Raw genomic sequence first — 24,212 nt, forward strand, 5'->3', positions numbered from 1 at the left:
ATATTCTACAAGAGGGCCAATAGGGGGGAAAATGTAGAACTGTGGATGCTGTTGTGCTTAGCTAATACAATAATTTCTATGAAAAATAAGATGGGTTTAATTTAATTTATGTACATTAGAGGAATCAGCATGTAGTAGCAGTGTTGTTGCCATATACACATGGTACGTTTGTGCTGTGGAGATTTCAGAATTTCAGACAATGAGGTCAGTGGCTACCTGACCTGAATTTCCACAACTATATTAGAGAGGAAATTGGTTCTAGTTTATAATTTCCTGGAACATCCTCAGGGAGTACACAGTTATGATTACTCAGTGGCTTTAAATCAATACAGCAACTGGAACAATATTTATAATATTTGGCAGCTTAAAAATATTTTTGAAGATGAAATAATGGATAGCATTTTGGTTAATGGCTCTGTTCAGTATGTATCGTGGTCAGAACTGGCACTGAAGGGTTGGGTGTCTGTGTAGCACATCCCCTGCCAAATGGCAGAGTTCAGGTACAACAGCAAAGAATGAGATGGATTATTTTGCTAATTCAGAGATAGGTAATTACTTCTATTAACTTTAATTTTTAAGGGTTTTGCCTCTGAACAACTGAATAATGTTGATAAAATTTGGTTGAATAACTGAAAGCAGTGTAGGTCATGGTTCATGTAGAGGATCATTATCCTGCAGATTTGAAAGGGATCAGGCAGGAAAACATTCTTGAATTGATTTACCTACACTGTGCAGTTAATATCCTCTCAAACTGTTGGAAACACAGAAAAGTAACTAAATTCAGACCAGGCAGTCCAGTCTATCCAGTTGCTAAGGAGAAAAAGCAATACTCCTGTTTATTTCCAAACTTTACTGTGTTTATGTGTATGGAATAATTCTGGGCTCTGTTCCACAGTCTATGTGGACCTTCTATAAGGTCAAACCCTAAAATTACTTTGAACATTTGCATGCATTTTTTTAGGTGTCAGTCAGCAAATTTCATTTGAAAAATGGGAAAGAAAATGCTCCCTTGGGTAAGAGGGACATAAAAATGTGATTCTGCAGCTCCTGCACTAAAATATTGACTACAGATATGATTGACTTGGAAGAGAATTTATTTCAATAAGCTGTGGCAATAACTCCACTGTTTTCCACGTTTCTCTTCTTTGCTGGCAAACTTTTTTCCACTTTATGAGGTTAAAAAAAAAGGAGAGTTAGGCTTACAAAACCTTACCAAATATATCTGAGCCTCAAATGTAGCCTTTTCAGCTCTTTCTTTCAGTTGTATTATACTAAGGAAACATATTTTTATCTCTTACTAGCAGTTCTCTAAAATGTCTGATTTGGCAGTATGCAGATTAAAGAGGGGGAAAAAAATATATTCCAGGTAGTATGGTATTGTGTGCAGCAAATCTAAGTGTAAGTGAAATTCTCTTTAAATTCCTTCAGCTGTCTCCTCATCAGCACAGCTCTACTGGAGTCATTTAATTTCCCATGGATATTCTCTGTCCTTTAGAAGTTCCTCTGAATCTTTATTTTTTTTGTGGTATGGATATATCTGGTATGACAATCATGTCTGCTTAGGCAAGGCAGGCGAGAACTCTCTCTGCCCCATGCTATTCTAGCTCAAATTTAAAATTTTAACAGTAATTTTGAATTCCTTTTCCTGTGTACCTCCCCCTGTCCCTTTCTTGGAGTTCACTCATACTTTTGAATAAAAGATTAAACCTTTAAGTTCAGCTGCTCTGGTGAGGTCTGTTAGCACTTACTCCTAAAACACATTTTACAGTTGCCATAAAGAATCCTACACAGAGCTTCAGAAATGTCTGAAGGGTCTCTCACTCTGTTAGTCAGTAATGTGCTGCCAGCAACTCCTGCCGTGTGTTCCATGTGCTGTTCTTACATAACCGACTGGGAGCTTTTTAATCAATCAAGGTCTGAAAAGAGCCAAATTCTTTTGTGTGAAGGAAGAATGATAGAGGATACAAATGATATCAAAGACTACATCAAAAAAACGGATTTTAAAATTTCCACTTCAACCTTTCACCAGGTAGAATAATTGGACATTAAAATAAATGCACTTTAAAATGCAGTTCAGTTATATTATTACATCCTTTCAATAGCTTTACATAAACCTCCTTCCTAATTATGGTATTTTAAAGATTTTTGAAGTATTTGTGATGCAGGCCAAGATGGTAGGAAGCATCTGGGTTGGAGGAAATAGTATTGAGGAAAATAATTTAATGAACAGACAAGCTATGAAGTCCATCTGTGCACAGACTATGCATCCATATAATCTCTCACCCCAGAAGACACAAAATGTATGTTTTATCATAACATGCCTTGCAAAATCTTGACAGTTAATTCTTCATATTACATCAGGCTTGTATATTCTTTATTGGATGTCTCTCATTAACTGATGTAGAAAAACAGACTTTGAGTTTATTCAAAGCATCTTTTCACAGCATTTTAAAGAAAAAATATTTTGGTGGATTTGAAGCCAGATCATGTAATTGTTAAGAGAAGCTCTTAAGTTTTCACACAGTAGAAAGGGAATTTGAAAAGAAAATGGGAACTCTTTTCTCTCTGATTTATAGCAGTTGAGACTGGAGAGAAATAGTTCCTAAAGAACATCACTGCATCAAACAATCTGTAAGTACGAAATAGAAGCGGTATGAGAAAGGGAAAGTCTGATGACAGATTGAGAATCTTGTTTTATAAAATAGCTGCAGAGGGCTTGAGAGCTTTAAAGAGTGCCAGTGAGGGGGCAGAAGAGAACTGTGTGCACATCTTAGGAGAAAATTACTGAGCTTTAATCTCAAACATATTAACCTCAAGTCTTTATTGTGAGGTAGCTCGGTCTTGGTTTTTGGAAATATTGAGCTCTCACATTTGTGTGAACAGAAGAAATAGTGCAGAGGTGGAGGGGAGAGGAAAAAGTTATATGAGTTTTACAGGCATAATATATATATATCTGTGAATTGCAATCTTTTTTAAAGAAACAGGTGTTGAGATCATTACAGCAAAATCATCAGTATGATCTCCCAAAAAGCTCAGGAAGAGCATGGCTATCCTGTCAGTCTCTGAAGCACATGAAATGAATACCACTACTTACATGCTTCCCTGAGTCCTAAAACAATGTCCAGCTGTTCTATCCATGAAAATTCTGTGGGGTCCAGTTGTTGTGTCAGTCCAGGTTCAGAGAGAGGAAGCAGGGGACTCTGCAGGACACGGATTTATGAACTGGGGAGCACAGGTGCACTACACCCTCTGGCAGAGTGGTCCCTGTCTTTACCCCATTGCACTGACACCCATCTCCCTCAGCCAGGCTTGGCTGCACCCAGACCAAAGCAGGACTACCTGAGCTGTGTGCAGTGGGGCTGTAGCCAAACTTCACAGGAAGAGAATATTGAATGGAAACACAAAGAGGGTATTACCCCCTTTATATTTATTTATACATTTGCAAGACGAGTACCAGAGTGATAGGCTACCCACATTTTAAGGAGGATGAGACTTTATTTAAAAAATGAGAAAGAGAAGCTCAAAGTTTAGCTGTGACTCAATCATGGAGCACTGGTTGTGGTCACTGAGGAATGATTTTTATTATAGCAGGCAGCTCTTCAATCTGTTGGATACAACAGAAGCCAGTCTCTGGAAGCTGAGAGTACAAGTAAAATTTGCAAGGTGCAAATTCTAACCAGGTAATCATCTACTGAACAGCACACCCATAGAGGTGGTAGATGATCTCTTGCAGGCACTTATGACCAAGGTTGAATGCCTTTGAGAAAGTGTCAGTCAAAAACTTGGATTTGATGCAGAAGTTTCTGGTGAGACTTAGAGGAGGTCAGGCCATGTGGCAATTGTCCCTTTTAATCTTAATTTCCTTGAGTTTGAGGCACATCTTAATACTGCTACACTGCTTGTCCAGCTGTCAAGAAATGTTCAGCTAGTCTAGAAAAACATTCTGAAAGGCTGTTGCCCAAATGTGATCTGTTTGTATTTAGGCAAAATACAATTTGGGGGATTCAGTACTATCTAGACATCATAATCAGTATGTGACCCTATAGTATCGCTTAGTACACACAGCAAAACAGCCCTGGGTATTAAGAGTTCTTCAGGAGAAACAGAAAGGAATTTAAAAAGAATCATAATAATTGAGGGTTTTTTTATACAGCTCTAGAATTAATTAAGAAACTATCAATAATGACCACAGATACCAGTCATCTCTGAAAGAAGTAAAAAATGGTAGTCTGCAGAATTAACACGATGCCATTTGTAGATTCTTTTTAATCAAAATACTCATACTGAGAAAACTACTCAATAAACGTGATGAGCAAATATATAACCTTTAGGTTTAGTTTGTGTTCACATTCCAAACAAATATAGTTAGAGATGCTTAAACATTTATAAGTGTTGAACATATGTTTACAGAATAGTTACATTTAACACTGGGAAATTCACAAAACACTTTCCACATGTGTTATATACCCTTTCATATTAAACTTTTCTAAATGTTATGTTGAATAATATATTAAATTCCATCTTCTTTCTAAGGTACCTGAAGTGGTAGCTTTAGAAGGTGTTTTTCTCAGCTGTAATAACTCCTTGCATTTAAATATATTGTTGGTATTTCCATATATCCTATTACCTTGCATTTTTCAATAATGCAACAGATGAAAGTTTTAATAAACCCCATGATTAAGCAAGGTTTTTACTGCAGCTACCCTTTTGCGTTTCAGATTGTCAATTTATTGCTACTGTGATTTCCCCTCTGTACAGGATTACCTTAGTTCAACAGGAATCATGCAAGTCAGTGATTAACAAGAGATTGGCTAACGTAGTTCGCTGCATTGTGCAATTTTGATATTGCACCTCGTTTCACCAGTGGGGAAAAAAATATAAAGGAAGGTTTCTAAACCCCACGTTTTTGTCTGAACTCTCCATTTTTTCATCTGAACTCTCCATAGGGTCTCAGTGCTTGGAGCCTTTCCACCTGGGCAGGCAGTTTTGGTTCACTGTCCTAATGAGCTGTGCCCTGGCTGGTGCCTGCAGGGCTGGCGAACATCACTCCCAGGGTGTGAGCGAGGCCTCCGCAGGCAGCCAGGCTAGGAATGGGCTGGGAACCGGGAGCACCAGCTGGGCTTTGCCTCTCGCTGCCCTTGAGGCCCCGCAGGGAGATGTCGGGTCCTGCACCTCCTCCCTCCGCTTTGGCGCTCCCAGGAGCCCGTGGAAGGACACCCGCGCTCACCCGTGCTTCCTCAACAGCAGGAACAGCTGCTTCCCATGGAGGGCGGCAGAGCTCAACAGCTGCCCCGGGAGGGCCTGGGGTCTCCCTGTCTGGAGACATTTCAAACCCACCTGGGCGCGTTCCTGTGTCACCTGCGCCGGGTGACCCTGCCTTGGCAGGGGGTGGGACTGGCTCATCTCCAGAGCTCCTTCCAACCAGAGCGATTCTGTGACTCTGAAACAGGTTGCTGAGCCCTGCGACCCGGAGATGCAGGAGATTTGTGTAAAAACCATTAAAAAGAGGAATTTCACTTGGGAACCGTCCCATTTAACAAACGATAGGATTTGTTACACGCTCTCTCTCCAGTGTGGGAGCCTTTAGCACTCCTTCACAGCTCACAGCCCGCACCCATTGCCAGTGCCAGCCTGACACCTGCCGGCGGCCGAGCGGCCTCGGGGGGACTGAGGAGAACCGGCCCGGCTCTGTGTTTGAGAGAAGACCGGAGCCGAGAGGCCGCGGGAGCGGCAGAAGGAGCGGCGGGAGTGCCTGGGGAGCGGTGGGGCCGATTCGGGGCCGATTCGGGAGCGGCGGGGCCGATTCGGGGCCGATTCGGGAGCGGCGGGGCCGACTCGGGGCCGGGCCCGGGCCGGGGTCAGCGCGGCCGGCGCCGCCAGGGGGCGCAGCGGGCGGGGCGCGCGCGGCCGGTCCCTGCCGGCGGCCGTAGGAGGCGGGGCCGCGGCGGGTGAGGGGCCGGGCTGCCATGGCGGCGGGGCGGGCGTGAGGGCCGCGGGGCAGGGCGAGGGTCACAGGCAGCCATGGCGGCGGGCAGCGCTATCCAGATCCCTACCCGGCTGCCGCTGCTGCTCACACACGAGAGCGTGCTGCTGCCCGGCTCCACCATGCGCACCAGCGTGGACTCTCCGCGCAACATGCAGCTGGTGCGCAGCCGGCTGCTGAAGGGCACTTCGCTGCGGAGCACCATCATCGGCGTGATCCCCAACACCAGCGACCCCACCTCCGACTGCGACGACCTGCCCAACCTGCACAGGTGCGGCTCGGCTCTCCCTGCCACCCTCGCGGCCTGCGGCTCCCCCGGATCCCGGCCCGGCCTCCCCGGCCGGGGCTCGCCGTGGGGTCACCTCGCGGGGCCGCCCGGCTCCGCCGCCCCGGGAAACGCCTCTGCCCGCCGAGGAGCCTCCTGGCACCGCCGGCCCAGCGGGCGAGGTGCCGGCACGGGCTGGCCCGAGGGGAAGTTTGAATAGAGGCTAAAGTGGGCGAGCAAAATATGACGAAAGAACGCAAATCTAGGGCTGTCGCAGCTGTTAACCATAGCGTTTTTCACCTAATAGGTAACACGGATATTAGCTTCGTTCACATAAAAGAAAAACAAATTGTATTTCTTTGTGGTGAAACTAACATGCTGTAACCTTTACTCTCCGAACTTTGTCGTATCAGTAGACGTAGTTAGATGTTACAAGAAAGTAACTTGTGTTGTTAATTGTTTAAGTAGGTACGGTGATCGAAAACATTGATTCAGTACGAGACCGGGAATTTCAGTGAAGAATCGTCATTTACGAACACTCCTATTTCCCAGTGCATATTACTTAAGCAGAAACGTCAGCGTGCCTGTCCACAGCCAGATTCATTATTATGAAGAAGTTACATACGTTTCTAAATTTCACGACTGTATTACAGTACCTTACTTAGTTTTTCAGTTAACTCGTTCAGGTTTTAAGGTTTGGTTTTGTAACCTGTGTTGCAAAGGGGAATTGGATAATTTGATTTCATTTCCTAATAAGAACTATGTCCCAGCAGGTTCATCGGAAGCTCGGTTGCTTCAGATAAGGAGCACACAAAATGTTCTATGGAAGGTGGCATAATACAAGGATTTGGTCTGTTTTTAGGATTGGCACTGCTGCCCTGGCAATTCAGGTGGTTGGTAGCAACTGGCCCAAGCCCCATTACACATTGCTGGTGACAGGCCTCTGCAGATTCCAGGTCCTGCAGCTGCTGAAGGAGAAGCCCTATCCCATTGCTGAAGTGCAGCAGTTAGATCGACTTGAGCAGTTCACTAATGGCCATAAATCTGAGGAGGAGCTTGGAGAGCTGTCAGAACAGTTCTACAAGTATGCAGTACAGGTACTTAATTTGTTTTATTCTTGTGTGTCACATAACCTGTGGGTTCACTTAGGCTTTTTATTTGTTTTCTATCTGCCCTTCTGTTTCTCCAGTTCCTATATTTTTCAGCGATGAGTAGAGTTTCAGTATTTCTGCTGCGAAATAAATGTTACTGTTACGTCTTGAAGTTTCTGTGCGAAGTTCCAGGATGTCTACACAGCTCATTGCAACTGAGTCTTGTGTAACTGCTTGTGTTGGTGCTATGATAAGTGGGTGTTTTATATATAGCAATACTATAAATACATTCTAGTAAAAGATTTGATTAATTTTTCTAGAATTTTACAGAGGTGTAAGAAAATACATACAATAGAAGTATAATGAATTGGAATTTAAAGGATGTATCAAAAAAGAGTCATGGGGAAGTTTTTAATTAGGGTATGTGGGGGAAATAGATGTATGTATTGAAAAAAATGCTGCAAACAATAATGATACTTTTGAACTTCTCAAACAAGCAGAAAGCTCAAGGTCTTAGGCTGAGTTAGTGCCTCATCTGCAAATTTTTGGTGAACTTATTGCAGTAGCTTTTTGGCAAACTACCTAGACATGCTGCACACTGAAAGACACAAACCTGTTTAGGTCAGAGAGCCACTGAGATAATTCCAAAAGAAAGCCAGCAGCCATTAGCATTGTTCCTTGTGTGTTGTAGCTGGTTGAGATGCTGGATATGTCAGTGCCTGCAGTCGCAAAGCTCCGGCGTCTCCTGGACAATCTGCCCAGAGAAGCTCTGCCAGATATCCTGACCTCTATCATCCGAACAACCAACCAAGAGAAGCTGCAGGTATCACGTTCTTCAGTGGTTTTAGTGGTAGTTAGGTATTGCTGTCTTTTTTAAGTCAGTCACTTTTAGGTAATTTTGGAATTGCTTTCACTTGTGACTATATAGTGATAACATCATGCCAGCAGAGATTTGTGTTACAACTGAGCGTGAATGCTTGCAAAATGGTTTGATGGTGTTGTTTAAAGTGTTTATATATGCATATGGCAGAACTCACCTAAGGTAAATAGATCTGTTTGGACCTATATGGGAAATCTTTGAAATGGTTCATTTTATTAAACAATAAGTAGAGCATGGACTTTCCATAGTAAAGATGATAAATCTTTCTTCAGATTGTGTTGAAATTTTGCTTACTTATCCCAGCTGACTGATCATTATGCATACCTCAATACTAGTAACTTCAGAATTAAAATTGTTTTAATATTAGAATTAAATATTTTTTAAAACATCTTGAAGTCTGGGTTTCCTTAAACACTAAGTGGTTAAATTTATGTCATATGTCAAAGTAAATCTATTCAAAAATGATCTTTATGGCTTGGTGCTTATTCGTCTGATTTCTGTATTTGCTTACTGTGTTTTCAAAGTTGTTCCTTTTCTTTAACTGCTTATGCTGCACCTGGAATTGAAAGTGTGTTAGGTTCTTTCAAAGCACCACAAGTAGAAATTAATGCAGTAATTTGAAGGAAAGCTGTGTACTATAGCTGAATATCCTGCTCAAGGAAGGTATATTAGTTATTAGTGCCTCACTTTCTTTTTTATTAGAAGTTCTAAAGAAAATAGCAGCTGGTGGAAGCTATGGAAGTACAGAAGAGCAGAAGTCTACCCATTTCCACATACTAACTTCATTTAATATGAAAGTGGAATTGTGTGCAAAATATTAAAAGACAAAATAAACAAAAAATCTCTGAACAAAAACCTTAAGGCACAAGGTGATTTTTTTTTTGCCCTGGGTTACGCAAGGAGATGGTGCTGTGACTTTCTTAATGGGGTCATCTCTTTCCTGAGGCCCAGTAACTGAAAAACAGGACATTGATAGATGTTTGTCACAGAAAATGCAACTGAAATATTAAGATATTTTTAAGCTAGACAGGATAAGATAATTTTATCTAGCTTGAAATGCTTTGTAGTTCAGGCATCCAGACCCTTGAGGCTAGATTTTGTGTACTGTATTCTCCTTGCTTTTCTTACTGCCTGTTTTCCTAAATCCATCTATTCTATACCTCTGGTCAAAAGACAGTAGCAGTACCTCTATGTTCCCCCAGAGTGAGGATTCATTGGTGTGAACTTGGCTGCTTACAACTCCTTGCTCTTAGATTTTAGATGCTGTTAGGCTGGAGGAACGGTTCAAGATGACCATACCATTGCTTGTTAGACAGATTGAAGGCCTGAAGCTGCTTCAGAAAACAAGAAAGTCCAAACAGGATGATGATAAAAGGGTATGGAGCTTTAAATATGGAATATTTAAAAATGTAAATAAGTACTAAGATGCACTTTTTAAACAGGCTAATGAATGCATGATTTTAATCTGTGCTTTTTTAATGTATGGCCATAGTGTGAGGTCATAGTCTGGAGCTGCAGAGAACACACAGCTGGAAACTTTGGCTGTGTAGATACACAAAAGACAAAATATTTGTTTAAAACTGCCTAGGCTTTATTTTAATTTTTTAATTGAATTTTTATTTTAATCTGAGCACTTTGTGACATTAAATGAATGCTCAGATTCCTCTGAAGAGTCAATTCATGTGCAGTGTATACACACAGTGTGTTCTGGCCTGTGCAGTGAAAGGTGTATCTTACTGATGGCATTGCAGAGGAGTGGCAGCTTTTGAACTACAGATAAAAAATGGGTGTTGGAAATGGAGCTTGTTCACTTTTGCTGCATCTATCTGCACTTACATAGTTTAGTAGCTGGAAGTCATTGAGAAATTAAAAAAGATGAGAGATTTACCCATTTTGTAAAGAGTAAGTTTATTCTGCTTAATAAGATGGGCTGCAGTGATTGAAATATCACAAATAGCTCCTTTCAGTTTTGTTCTTGTTTTGTGTTGTTTGCTAGTTTAGGATATATGATAAACTCACTAAGGAAATATATGAAGAACTGTAACTCTTTAAAGTAACACCAATAACACTTTTTGAAGTTAATTTCTGAGTTAAAACTTTCTGGAGTTCTGAATTTTTCTGTGAATTTTTATGTTTTTTGCCATGATTTTCGTTCAAAACCAAATTACACAGCTTATTTAAAAACCAAGACCTGGTGCAATTCTGTGGCTGTTTCCATTGCACAGGTTGTAGCTATTCGTCCTATTAGAAAATTCAGTCATGGGAGCATTACAGAAGATGAAGAGGAAGAAGAAGATCATGATGATGTTGTCATGCTAGAAAAAAAGATTAGAACATCCAGTATGTCAGAACAAGCTCTTAAAGTTTGTCTTAAAGAAATAAAAAGGTAGGAGGCTTTTAAATGGTGGTTTCTTTTATATTTTAAAACAAATTTTGCAGACTGTTTGATATATGTTCATGTTGGTTGTGTTTTTGAAATGATTTAAACCTCAGGTAGCCATCACTGCCTTGCGGTGCAGTAGAGGCTTCCTTTGCATTTAATTTCTGGTTGGCCTTTTGAATTCTGTACTTATATTTCCAGATTAAAGAAGATGCCTCAGTCAATGCCAGAATATGCTTTGACAAGAAATTACTTGGAACTGATGGTAGAATTGCCATGGAACAAGAGTACAAAAGGTAAACCCTTTTCCTTGATTCTCTTGCACAAACATTTGAGGAAAAGTAACTACCATGTAAACACTGTGAATTAGTTCTGTCTTGTAAAATCATTGTTGATAAATTGCTGCAAGCCAGGTAAACCATTAGAGTCTCAGTGACAGCTGTACACTGAATAGCCTGTGTAGCTCAATTATAAATCTAAGAATGTGGATTTAAAAAATATTAAGAATAGTTTCATTAACAAATGATGGTGTTACTAATTACAATTTGTGCCAGTATGTATCAAAAATAATAAAGAAATGAGCATCTAATTATTTTTTGTATGTCAGACAAAAAGCTCTTTGGGAGATTTCTGTAATATTGGCCTTTCTGAATAAGGTTCTGGTTTATCTTAAGTTTGGTAAGAAACAAAAGGATTAAAAAGCACAGTTGTATTTAATTTTATTAACTACAACTTGGGGTGCAGTAGAGGAACTGCACTGAGTCTGTATCTGCTTCGTACTATGGTTTTTGGAGTTGTGAGTAGAGGGTGATGCTGTTAATACAGAAACAGTGTGCAAAAATGGAGTGAGGGAAGAGTAGGAAACCAAATATGACCAACAGACATCTCCTACTGACCAGCACAAGTAGACTAAGTGGGAAAAACTCCTTTGCACAAGGTGGACTTCGCACACCTGCATATCCGTCTCTACCCTTCTGCTGGTATTTCTAGTGAGGAATTGTTGCTGGTTGGAAATAGAGGTGTTTACAAATCTTCTAGTAAATATTTTCTTTAATCATTAAATTGTAAAAAGATCTGCCTACATGCACTTTGCAGTATTATTCAAAGACTCCTTAAATGACTAAAATGTTTGTTGACAGTCATGCCCTAGCAGAATGTTTTTTTGGTGGAAGTTGCTCTTTGATCTTTTAAAATTATGCTGTGTCATGTGAAGTTTGGTGTTTTTACTTTAAGCCCAGTTTGTGTGTGACCCATGTGATTGCTATTTTGAACTCTGTAGCTACAGTGAATAAAAACACACGTGCATATAGAATTAGAAAATCATGATAGAAAGTCATGATAATTTTAGCCTTGGTTATTATCAGTACTGTGTCATTTTCAATACTATAATCTGTCTACCTTAGGTCTAATTTCCTTATTAAAGAAGAACTTTAATACCTTTGCTTTAGAAAATCATTGTCTGAAATATGTGTGTGAGTTGGGGGATTTCCCTGATGAAGATATCTGTTTCTACTGTAGGATGAATTGTTTCCATTTTTAAGGTAAATGTGCTGATCTCTGTGCTGTTGTCGATGCCAGATCGCCTGGAAATCCGTGCAGCTCGGATTGTTTTGGATAATGACCATTATGCCATGGAGAAGTTGAAGAAGAGAGTTTTGGAGTACTTGGCTGTCCGACAGCTTAAAAACAACCTTAAGGGACCCATTCTTTGTTTTGTGGGGCCCCCAGGAGTTGGTAAAACCAGTGTTGGAAGATCAATTGCAAAGACTTTGGGTCGAGAATTCCACAGAATTGCTTTAGGAGGAGTCTGTGATCAGTCTGATATTCGAGGCCACAGGTAATTCTTCTTTCCCTAGCTGCAGTTTTTTTCTCTGCAGAATGTATTGATTATTTTTACTGTTCAGCCAATACAGAGAAATTTTGCTTCTATGAAACAATGGTGGTAGGTATTTGTTGATTTTCCTTGGTATTCAGTGGTGTTACTTGGGAGAGAATTTTAATAGGAATTGGTGTTTATTGTTGTGGTACAGCCTTTATTCTTTCCTTCTGCTACTGCCCTTTATTGTCATAGGGAATGGATTTCATCTTCAGTTATTTTAGCACTTTGAAGTAAAACTCTGTAGGAAGTTTAATGCAAACTCTTGATTTTTCTGCTTTTTAGGACGTATGTAAAGATTTAATTATCCAGTATAACCTATGGTAGCAGTGCATTCCTTCATAACCTTGTTTGCTGCTAAAAGACAAGGAGAAACCTGGAGTGATACATGAAAGTTGCTAGAGGATAGCAATGCGCTATTTTCCTATTTCAAAAGGACATTTATGCAAGAGCACCTAAGCTGGCAGGTTTCAAAGGAGATTTTTTGGATTACATTCCTTAGGACTGTTTTTGATGTTGGGTTCGTTATGTATCTTCTACTTAGTCTTTTAAATTTGTATTAGTCCATTCCTGAATCCTTGTAACTGGAAGCGTAATAAATGGGCATTAGAGATAGGTAACTGCCAAGCATCAGTGCAGCATTTTTGTTTCCATTACACATACTTTATGCTTATGGCATGCACTGTAGGAAATCTGGAATAATGAATTTTAGTCATGTTATTGAATAAAATTTCTCCTTACAACAGTAGGTAAATACTGTGAATTAAAGCTATCAGCTATATTTTTGATGCCATCTAGGAGTTAATTTTTCCCAGTGCTATTCAGCTACTCTCTGTAGAATACACCTAAAATAGAGCGTCCTAAAAACAACTTCAGATGTGACTCAACATGTGCTATTCGAATTGAAGCCACTAGAGGCTGTGGAATACTCAGCATTATGGAAAGAAACTTTTCCAGAGCAGAGCAGGACTCAATCTTTTGTAACAGGGAAACCACATCTTGAACTTGACATTATAAACAAAAGTCAAACTTCCTATCTTGTGCTTGAACCTCATAAAGAGTAAAGGGGGAGTGATATGAGAGAGCCTCATAAAGCTTTTTAGTTCAGGTGTTTGTGGCTGTCACACATTTTTGAGAGCATTATTAAGTTATGAATTCATGTTAGAGGCCAGCCATTATAAATTTCATATTAAAAAGTGTATGAAATTAGGCAATGGGAAATATTTGCTAAGAGAGTTTATTTTTCACCAGCAAAGGAGAATGTAATCTAGAATTAGCAAGAATGTTGTGTGGTTACTGTTCAACAAGTGTATAGTTTAAAAATGAACTTTAGAGCAGTTGGTACTAGGAGTCCGTTGTAGCCAATTGCTTTTTCCAGTTTCTTGTAGCTAAAATCAAGCCCACCTGTTGCATATGGATCTTAATTTCTACTTTGGTTTGTTTTCCTCCTTCTCAGAATAAGATTTAATCAGATTAGAACTACAACTTTTCTGTAGAGGTCTATAATGTCCTTTTGTGTGAATAAATCTTCAAGTTATTCCCAGTCAGATGAATCCATGTGCATCTGGTGGCAGTCAGAGGGAGGTGGTCTAGAAGTGGAGACACAGACTGTTGTTTTCTGAGTTGAGCAAGTTAATTTCCTAATATTACACCTTAGAAGATACTGTTTTTCTTCTAAAAGTTCCTTATTAGGCTTTGGGGCCTGAGTTAAGGATTCCATTAACATTGCAGGAGAACAGTACTGTATGTGCCTACTGATGTACTGAACATGCAGAAGAATGTACCAAATGTACTAGAACATTCAAAAGGAACTTTCAGCTTGACTTGCAAGCAAACAGTGCCTGAAATAGCATTCACTTGGGCCACTTCGATGAAAGGTGCAGACTGAGAGATTCAGCCGAGCTCTTGGAGAGCAGCAGAGCGGGGCTTGGTGTTTCAGTAACTGTGCTGTCCCACCTGATGTGCAAATGTGACAATTGGAACTGCCCAGGTTTGGCCCTTTCGCTGGGGATCATGTGCCTGCACCTGGGGCTTGGGAATCCTTCACTGATTGAGTGAAGGGTAGCAAGTATTGTTCTGCATTCCCAAAACAAAATCATCCTCTTGTACAAAACCAGAACTCCTTGATCAGATATCCTTCAGCTGTTGTCTGCATTTACCACTCATCTATACGATATGTTAAAGTATGCTGGTTTACATTTGTTTATACTTGTATTAAAAAAAACAAACAAACAACAAAACAAAAAAACCCCACAAACCACTTTGAAGGATGACTTACAACTTTTTCCAAGAAGCTCATCGCTTTTAAAATCTGCTCAGTATTGATATTTTGTATAACACAGGACATGTATAATCATCTCCGTAGTGTGTTTTTCTATTTCTGAAAAGGAAAGATGTAATTGTGCCATTTATTTATAGTGGTGCTGGTGAGGTAAGTGTGAAGCTCTTCTTTTTCACCTTCATGTGAAGCACTCCTTCCTATATTCCACTGTTTTGCAGTTTCAGAAGCTTGGACAGTTCACTTCTGGCTTAGGCCTTTGCTAAAGAAGACTTGTTTAGGTGCACCTGTTTGAGGGGAGGTGGGATTCCTCACCAGGACAGCTGCTCTGGCAGAACTTCCTGCACTGATTCCTCACCAGGACAGCTGTGCTGGCAGAACTTCCCTGTACAGGCCTTGTTGCACCAGAAAAAAACAAACTGCAGACAGCTTCACCCATGAGAGGAATGAGCTTTGTTAGACAAGTGCAAAGCAGAGATAGATTTGTGAAGCCCTTGAGTGGGCGCAACCTCTGGCCTTGCACAAAAAAGGAAAAAAAAAAGGCTGTGACCTTGTGCAAGGATGTTCAGGAACAGTGGTGTTAACTTTGTTATCCTTTTCTACCCCTGCAGTTAAAAAGATTTAAAACTGTTTGTCTTGAGATCACTGTAAAGTGAGTCCTCTTTCTTTCTTTCAATAATACTACCACTGCTTTAAGGGCTCTTTTTCCTAGGCTTTCCCAGTTTACCTTGGGAGAACCAAGAAGGCTGGATTTCCCAGCTGTTTTTCTTGCATTCTCTAGGATACGTAGTGCCTGATAACATACTGTACGACTCTAGTGTTTTGTTTAAAGGTACTTTTTCACTGATCTAAAACTACATAAAAAGATTACTAAGTTGCAGACCTTCTCTGCCTGGAGCTCTCTAGGGGTTGAGTTATTTAAGTATTGCTACACAAGTGAGATAAATAGGGAACTTGCTCTGTGCTTCCTGTTTTGGGTGGGGAGAGCTGACTGTCCTCTGGGTTTAATGCAGGGAAAGGAACTGCATCAAAAAATGAGCAAAGCAATGTAGAATATTGTTTTACCTCTTTTCAACCCTAGACAAAATAATGAAATCAACATCACATACAGTGATAGTATTCCTAAACAGTAGCATTTAGTTTCACATCTTACAAGGCAAAGGTTAACAGCCAGACAGATAAATGGCCATACCTGCTTGTAATTTTAATATATTCTGGTTGGTTTTATATATAAATACCTGCAGGGCCTGTCTTACCAAGTATTCTTTTGTCGAGACATGTTCCCTAATAACTTTGGAAATCTCAGGTATTTGATTATTAGTATAATAAAATAGGTATTGGTCCATCTCTAATAAATGAAGAGGTGCTACAGGTTTAGACTGTTGCATCTGCTTGCCTTAATTTAGTTTATGAACCAGCCTCTCTTAAAACTCAATGGAACATGGATAGCTCAAATCTTTGTAAGATTCAAAAGGACCAAGTAAAACTTTCTGTATCTCAAAACACAAACATGCTTTAAAAAAGTAATGTTTTTAAGCATGCACTTGAGAATAATGTAGCAAGCAAGAACAAAGAATGTTTGATGTTTACCTAATTATGTTACCCTATTAGTAGCATAAGCAAAATACTGAAACTGGGCTGCATTGTCTCTGAAGCATATAAAATTATTCTCTAGTGCAGTGAGCACCTTGTGGTAAAAACAACCCAGAGAAGATCAAAACTACCACCACCAAACAAAACCCAAAACCACAAAAAGAAAAAAACCCAAACCCATAACTGAAAAAACCCCAAATCTCCCCCAAAACAAGAAATGCCTAAATTGCTACACTGATAAATTTGTTTACACTGGTAAGTGATTCACTTCTGTGAACTCCAGCTCTGATTCAGTTTCCTCATTTTCTGATTGCATTTCATAGAATGCTTTCCCTGTCTTGGCAAGGCTGTGGGTGTGCAGATGGAGGAGGAGGAGGCAGGCTGGCTGTGTAATAGCTCCCCATGCAGAGTCCTGATCTGTAATGAATGTTCCACAGCGCAGCCCTCCGTGAGAGCAATCCGCTCCCTTGCTGCAGATTAAGACTACACAAAAGCACTGAAGTGAGGAACTGTTGCCCGCTGGCTGCTTCAGTCTCTAGCAGCTGCCTCAGGAAGGTGGTAACAGGCAAACTGAATTTCTCTTGCATTGCTGGCTGTTTAGAAGGTTTTAAAACCTTTTATTTTTTTTCTCAGATCTAGAATTAAATACATTTACTGCAATTTATTTCCTCAGTGGTAAAATGTTACGTGGAACTGACACCATTGCTGTGTGGTTTGGGTTCTGCTTTTGTTGTTTTTTGGGTATTTTTTATATATTTAAAGTCATGTCTAGTCATTTCCGAAATTAGTCCCGTGGTGTTTTTGGTTTCATCTTTGTAAATGTCACCATGTTTGTTTTGGACAGTGGTAAACCAGATCATATGGCAAAGCAGGCCTGTTCTGCTTGTCTGCTTTGTGAGGGTCATGAGCTAGATACTGTAATTCAGCACTTAATGTATCTCTTTCTTCCTAGAATTTTATGCTCTTAATTATAGTATTTTGAGTAGTTATGGCACAAGCAGAAGAGAGTGGGATAAATGCAGCAAACAAGGGTTATATACATCTGTAAAATGTAGTTGTGCTCTGTGTGTGTTGTGGGAAAACGATTTTACTGATTTGCTGAATAAATTCAAACTTGTCATTTTTTGTTTCATTGCAGTGTTCAGCTTTTCATTTCATATTGAAATGACAGTAAATACAGTTATTTTTGGTGGGTGTTTATTAAAGTATGCTGTCATGGGGACATTGACAGTTCAGCATAATTGGAATTTTGCTCTCTTTTGTAACATGTTGTGTGAACTCTGTTATGATGACAAAATCCCAGCACTGTAATTATGAAAATGCTTTTATTAATGAACTTCCCAAATCTGCTTCTGCTTATTCTTACAGTACAAGGATGATGGTCACTGGAACATGTTAAAATATCCACAAGCTGTAAATTCTGGATACACTTTAATGTAAATGATCATCTTTGCAGACCAACTAGTTTGCCATAGAACTCAAATTTTCATCTGCTGCTATAACTGCTTATATTAGCTCAGTTGTATATTCCATGTTTTTATCAAGTATTCCACAAATTTTTGCAAAAAAAGGCGAGAATTGTTGCAGTGCTCCTTGTTCTTCTATTTTGCCTGTGATGTTCTTCTATTTTTTATTTGTGATGTTTTTGATGTTGCTCCTCCTGTTCCCAGTGTCACTGCCCTCTTTCCCCATCCCCTTCCAGGCGCACCTATGTGGGCAGCATGCCTGGCAGGATCATCAATGGCCTGAAGACTGTAGGGGTGAACAATCCTGTTTTCCTCTTGGATGAGGTGGATAAACTGGCAAAGAGCTTGCAGGGGGATCCTGCAGCAGCCTTGCTTGAGGTAAGAGGTGTTAAACTGCAAGCATTGTTTTTCATTTGAATTTTAAAAGAATTAAACTGAACTCAGAAGATTTGTTGGACAAAAGAAGGCCTGACAGTGCTGGATCTGTTATTCAAATACCAGCTGCTGAGTTCTGACATGGCTGGGTTTCTGTCAATTCCTCAGGCAGGATGCAGATGCTGTTACATAGTGGCTCAGTAACATATAAATCTCAGTGAGCGGTACTTGAGCACAAAGATAGATTTTGTGGTGTTTTCTGTATTTAAATAGTGTTCAAGCCCTAAACATCACTTATTTGGGGGACTTCAAGACACGGATTTTTAATGATCAAATGTTGTTAACTATAGAGGATCTAGACAGTAACTAGACTTCTTCAAGTTTTCTCTTTCTTTCTTGGAACGAGTTTAATGTGTTTTTGAAGCTCTTGATGGTACCAGCTTGTATTGGAGCTAAGCAGTTTACCCAGTGCATAATACGGACTAGCTGTATGTTCTGTTAGGAGCATTCCTTTCATTAGTGTTGTAATTAACTGTCTGAACTTAGGTTTTTCATGTAAGTCACAGATTCCCACTCCTTGACTGATTATGGTGTGATGAGTGTTTGGCTGATTATGGTATGATGAGTGTTAGCTTTCCATTAGTCGGGTTTTCCATGAGTGCATTTCTTCTGAACCTCTGGTACTCAGACTGAGATGTGAATGAATCTAGTTTTGAAGCACATATTACAGTTATTTAATCAAAAAGGTTTTAGAGTTGTCTAAGTTGATTTGCTTAAAAATACAAATAACATCCTGGAGATACAACTGAGGACTTTGGTGAATGAGATACTGTTGGAATATTTTGTAAATCCCACCAAGTGTTGAGATGTTATTAATTAGGTTAGTTGGGCTTTTAGGAGGCCAAAACTGGAGTGATCATGAAGAGGATGAATTGAGACCTGTGCCTTGCAAGCTTCATGTGTCATATAGCAGAGAGCAGTAAGGAGTTGTCAGAACCTTCTTCTCAATTTCCATTTTCCTGGAGTGTGACATGATATCCCAGTGCAATTCCTTCTTCCACTGATTTGTACATATCCAGTGCTTTTATTCTAGCAGTTTGCTGGAGAGAGGGAGCACATCCTCACATGTGGGAAAGAGACAAAGCATTGCCCTTCCCTGGGCAGAAGGCTGGGTCCATCTTCCTGTGCCAGCACAGATGGCAAAGGGGCAGTGAGGGAGGGGATGGCACAGCAGGGCTGGGCCAGCCTGAAGTGTTGAGGCTGCCAGGGGAGATGCAGCACAATGCACGTGATGGTTTTAGTACTGTGCATGCTTAGAGATTCCTTGTACTGCTGTAGTTTTACACTCTGCCTCCTCTTTTGTGTTCTCTCTGGCCCTAGGGACTGCTATGCTCCCACTGTTGCAGCTGCACTGCTTCTGGCATGGTTCTGTACCTGTTTCACGCAAAAGGAGAGGCATTAGTAAAAAATACCCACATTTTTTGAGCTAGCCTGGCTCACTTTCACAGAAGTGACTTAGGGCATAATCCTAGAAACATCTCAGTTGTCAGAGTTGTGGTAGCTTTGGTAGGTGGAGGTGAAAGTGGTTCTGATAGTATTTGCCTACAGAGTCGTTCTAATGACTCTTGACTGACAGTGCTTAATGCAGTGATTTAAATATGAAAGATATGCTACTTAAATTAAGGTGTCATGAGCTCATCTGGATGCTGTATGACATTCTGCAAATGAAGTGTCAATTGACTTTCTACAAATGTCATTATTTTCTTCCTGCTAGATAGTGGAAAATTACTGTTTTGACAAGGCCAACAAGTTCTTTGAAGATCAGTGTATGAACAGGCTGTGGTTTGAGAGCTCTGTTTTGATCTTTGCATGTTAACATGAACTAGTAGTAATTTAAATGTGCTAGAAAATAGCATGACTTCACTTCTTTAGCTTTTAAAAATGACAGTTATGGTCCTTTACCTGTGCATTTCTCAAGTGTATAGTACACATTTCTAGGGTGCATGAAGGGCCTCAAAGTGCAAAGACAACAAGCAGGGGAGTGTAATAAATACATTATTCCTTGTACTATTCCTCTGGGGGATTTTATTTACACTTTGCTGAAAATGTAATGCTCTCTGTTTCTGAGTTTGCTGATACCTCTCCTGTCATTTGTCTTTTAGATACTTGAACTAGGCTGTCCTAATTCTAGTCAATGCATGGATAAAAATACCTGAAAATCAAAATTTTCTATTTAGCTGGTTGTTGTTTGCTATGCAGACACAATGATTTGAGATTTCTTGGAAGGAGTGTTCCAGTCATGAATCTAGATCTGTATATTCATATTGGTAAATTTAGTCAACCTTTGCTGGGTTTTATAATTTTCTCTGTATTTTATACATTTTCCTGGGTTTTATAAAATTCCCTGTCCTGTAGTAGAGAACAATTGTATTTTTCTATTATATCATTTGTGAGGGCAAATGAATTTAATTAATACTTGTTTAATTAGTTGTGTTTGAATTCTGGGTACATCGTTGCTGCTTTGAGATGTTTCTGTTTTCCATCTTTTAAAACGACATTCTCAGTGATACTCAGCTCTGCTTCTGCCATGGATTTTTCCAGCTGTGGCTCATAAGGTTTACATCCCACTGCCTGCCTGGGCTGCGGGGTTTATGTAAACCCTGCTAATTACCCATTAGTTGAGTCTGGAAAAGTAATTGCTCTATTAACCATGGCTGGGCTGCTCCCCTGTGAGCTCTCTATATCCCTCTACTGCTGGCTAAACATCCTGAAGCAGGTGCTTTACCTCTTCTAAAGGACAGCTCATGGCTGGACATAATAGCTTCATTTTCATCTGCTTCTCATGGTTTATGTTGTTGGAAAGTCCATCTGGAGTGAGCAGAGGTGACTGTTCTGCTGGAGAACAAGCAGTAGTCAGTGGTCACCTAATGGCTGCATTTGCTTTTGACACTGTTGCTTGTCTGGTAAGTGCCATCATTAGGTATGAAAGGCACATCCTTTATTCCTTAATGTGTAGGTGTGTTAAATTCTTGCTGTCCACAACAGGGCATGTTCAGGAAGAAAATTGCCATCCCTGTGAGCTTGGGAGCAAAGCTTGGTGCTTTCTAATTGCTGGATATGTGCTTAATTCTAATGCTTCTGCAGAGCTGTTGCTTCAGAAGACAGAATGTCTTCCTATTTCCAGTTACTGTTCATTAACAAAGGAATATTTTAGTCTAAATTTAGATGACCCCTGTTAAAAACAGAAGAAAACAGAAATGGATCCAAGTGCCTGATAGTGACTATTTGTATGCAGGGAAATTAGACCAGGAGCATAGCCAGGCAATTAAATGTTCATGGAATTTATTCTGGATTTTGTGGTAATAAAAAGCTGTTACAGAGAAGCCTTTGTATGCATGTGAACTGTCTGTCATAAATTAGCCAAGATATTTTGTGCACTGAATGTTCTTTTTGTACTTCATATTTCTGTATTAGTTGAATATCTTGGAATACTTTTGAGCTTGAACTTGAGCACAGATACCTAACTGAAGAACAGTTCTATTTGCTTTGGAAAATCTGTTTGAAATACACAGACAGGACATTGGTTTGTATCTTGTTCTAAAAGACAGTTACCATGACAAAGAATTGAGTCTGGAGGATGTCCTGCCCTTGTAAAAAAATCTCAGATAATTTACATTTTTAGATATAATCTGACTTGATTTGGATTATAGTTTCCTTTATCTTTATTGGATAGTATTTTTTGCATATGACTAGAGCATCAGTATTTTTTGCATCTTTGTAAATAACATTCTAATCACCAGCTTGGCACTTAGCAGGGTTCATAAGGATTTCTAGTTGCAGACTAGAAGGAGAAAGAAACATGCAAATAAATGTGTCAAAATGCCAATTTGGTCTGTCAGAATACATTGTTTTTCAGTAGCTTTGGAATTACTTGCAAACACTTCAGCTGATAGACTGGAATTCTATGGAAATACTGTTACCAGTATATAAAAAAGGAGTAAATTGAATTTGGATTAGCTGTTTCAAACAGTTTAGAAAAATGTGCAAGACTAGACTTTGAGTGGGAGGCTAATATTTGGTATAGACCTGCTTGTTTTGAGGACAGTTTGTATCTGCTGTGCTTGCATTCCCTGCCAGTTGTTGTGTTTCCCTATAGTTTAGGGCTGGCCTGGGGCCTGGCTGAGGTAAGGCACATTGGCTTGTCAGGATACTTCAAGGCCTTTGCTTTTGTTGGTAAAGAAGGGGGTAAATGACAGCAGCTGCTTGCTGAAGAGGGAAAGAAAAGCTTTTGAATAGCTTAGAGCCAGTGCACAATGGCATTCACTGAGTTCCAGCCCTGGGTTCAGAATTGAAGCATGTGCTTCAGTATGTTTGAAGATTTCACTATTAATGGCAACGTGTAACTGCTTTTAAATCTGTGCAGCACTTGAAAATAAAATCTGAATTTATTCTGTTTTTTAGGAAAGTCAGCTGTGTTTCTGGCATTCTGTAGTAGGATTTTTCTAGTTTGTTCTGATCACAAATATTTTCAAAAGATTTTTCCACTTTTCAAAGTCTGAGGAGAATTTAAAAGTAATAAAAACTTAGAATTGTTTCTTTCATAACTATCAAAGAAGTCCTCAAATTCAGTTGTTTTTTAATTATCAACACTGTTCTTGGCTATAATTCAGGTTGTGCGCATTCATTTGGGTGTAGGCAGATAAATTATTTTGACAGTGGTGTGCTGTTTCTCAGGAGATGCATGGGTCCTATTATTTGTGGCATGAGAATTATTTGTGTTGGTGTAGCACTGATCATTCATCATTTGGGAAGGAAGAGTGTGGCTGTACTTCAAGGGGCTGTGAAGCAAAGGTGGTTCACAGGTGATACAGAAGCCAGGAGTAAATTGATGTGTACAATGAACTTCCTATTTGTGCCGCTGTTAAAAAATCTACAAAACAGCATCTCAGTACCCTCGTGTTCTACATATGTGTTTTTTATCACCTAATCTTAAATCTAGGCAAATGTTGCATTAGCACACGTAAGTAGTACTATAAAAGTGATAGGAAGACAACATAGTTATTGCAGCCCTAGTTCTACTTGTTCAGTTAATTTTTGAGGTTGGTCAGACTGTGTGTTTTTGTTCTGCAGTGCTTGTTCAATTTTGTCTCTGTTGTTTTGGGACAAAAAGAAAAATGATTGTGTTGGGAAGGCCAGGGCTTGCCAAGGGTCAAAGCGTGCCTGGGATGTCATGGACAATAAGAACTTGTACTCCTCCGTTAGTAATAAAGGCTGGACAAAGCAGAATGAGTGAGGCAGGTGATTTAGTGACTAGATAAAGCTGGGATTGTGTTCTTCCCCTTGGTCTCACAAGAGAGATCTCATGGGCTGGTGTGAGAGTATGATGTAAGCTTTGAGTAAGAAGAGCTGCCAGCAGCAGGTGAGGATTGGAGTCGGGGATTTCCTGGGAGAGCTCTCCTTGTTCTGTGGGGCCACATGGGCTGCTTTTCCAAGGTTGCTGTGAGTCCTTGAAGGGCCACTCTACTGTGTGTGAAAGGTCATGGAGATGCAGCTTAGGGGAGGTGCTTGATGGCTGGAGAAATGCTGCAGCACCTCTAGAAAAGGGCAGGAACAACTCATGGAGAAGTGACTTCTTGCACATGTGATGTGACGAGTAGTCCAGACAAGGCCAGGATTTAGTGACATCCATAACGTATTTTATTACTGTGAAGTCAGATTTGACAGATCCAAATGGAATATAATAAAAATGTGTATATTTTATTTACTTCTGATCACACATTTGCATCACTTTTGTGTTCACTCTTATTAAGGTCTTGGATCCAGAACAAAATCACAGTTTCACCGATCACTACCTAAACGTAGCCTTTGACCTGTCCCAAGTGCTTTTCATAGCTACAGCCAACACTACGGCTACGATCCCACCCGCCCTGCTGGACAGAATGGAGGTTATCCAGGTGCCAGGTAACACTGCAGTCCCTTCATTTCATGGCTATTGCAGGTCCTTAAGCAAGTTTGGGGTGTTTTT

At 40.0% G+C, this 24,212-nt stretch overlaps 1 protein-coding gene across 1 annotated transcript in view; it reads left to right on the plus strand.

Annotated features, from left to right (window-relative positions):
• Positions 1-5,934: 5,934 nt before the first annotated feature.
• The window catches only part of LONP2 (lon peptidase 2, peroxisomal), a 37,917-nt gene continuing 19,639 nt past the window's right edge, over positions 5,935-24,212 (plus strand). The window contains exons 1-9 of the mRNA XM_058845756.1: positions 5,935-6,254; positions 7,111-7,345; positions 8,031-8,162; positions 9,473-9,595; positions 10,445-10,605; positions 10,801-10,895; positions 12,178-12,436; positions 18,049-18,190; positions 23,998-24,148. Of these exons, the coding sequence (XP_058701739.1) occupies positions 6,022-6,254; positions 7,111-7,345; positions 8,031-8,162; positions 9,473-9,595; positions 10,445-10,605; positions 10,801-10,895; positions 12,178-12,436; positions 18,049-18,190; positions 23,998-24,148 (1,531 nt within the window). The 5' untranslated portion in view covers positions 5,935-6,021. The remainder of the gene's footprint in view (positions 6,255-7,110; positions 7,346-8,030; positions 8,163-9,472; positions 9,596-10,444; positions 10,606-10,800; positions 10,896-12,177; positions 12,437-18,048; positions 18,191-23,997; positions 24,149-24,212) is intronic.

The sequence above is a fragment of the Poecile atricapillus genome, chromosome 10, assembly GCF_030490865.1.
Source record: "Poecile atricapillus isolate bPoeAtr1 chromosome 10, bPoeAtr1.hap1, whole genome shotgun sequence".
Lineage (NCBI taxonomy): Eukaryota > Metazoa > Chordata > Aves > Passeriformes > Paridae > Poecile > Poecile atricapillus.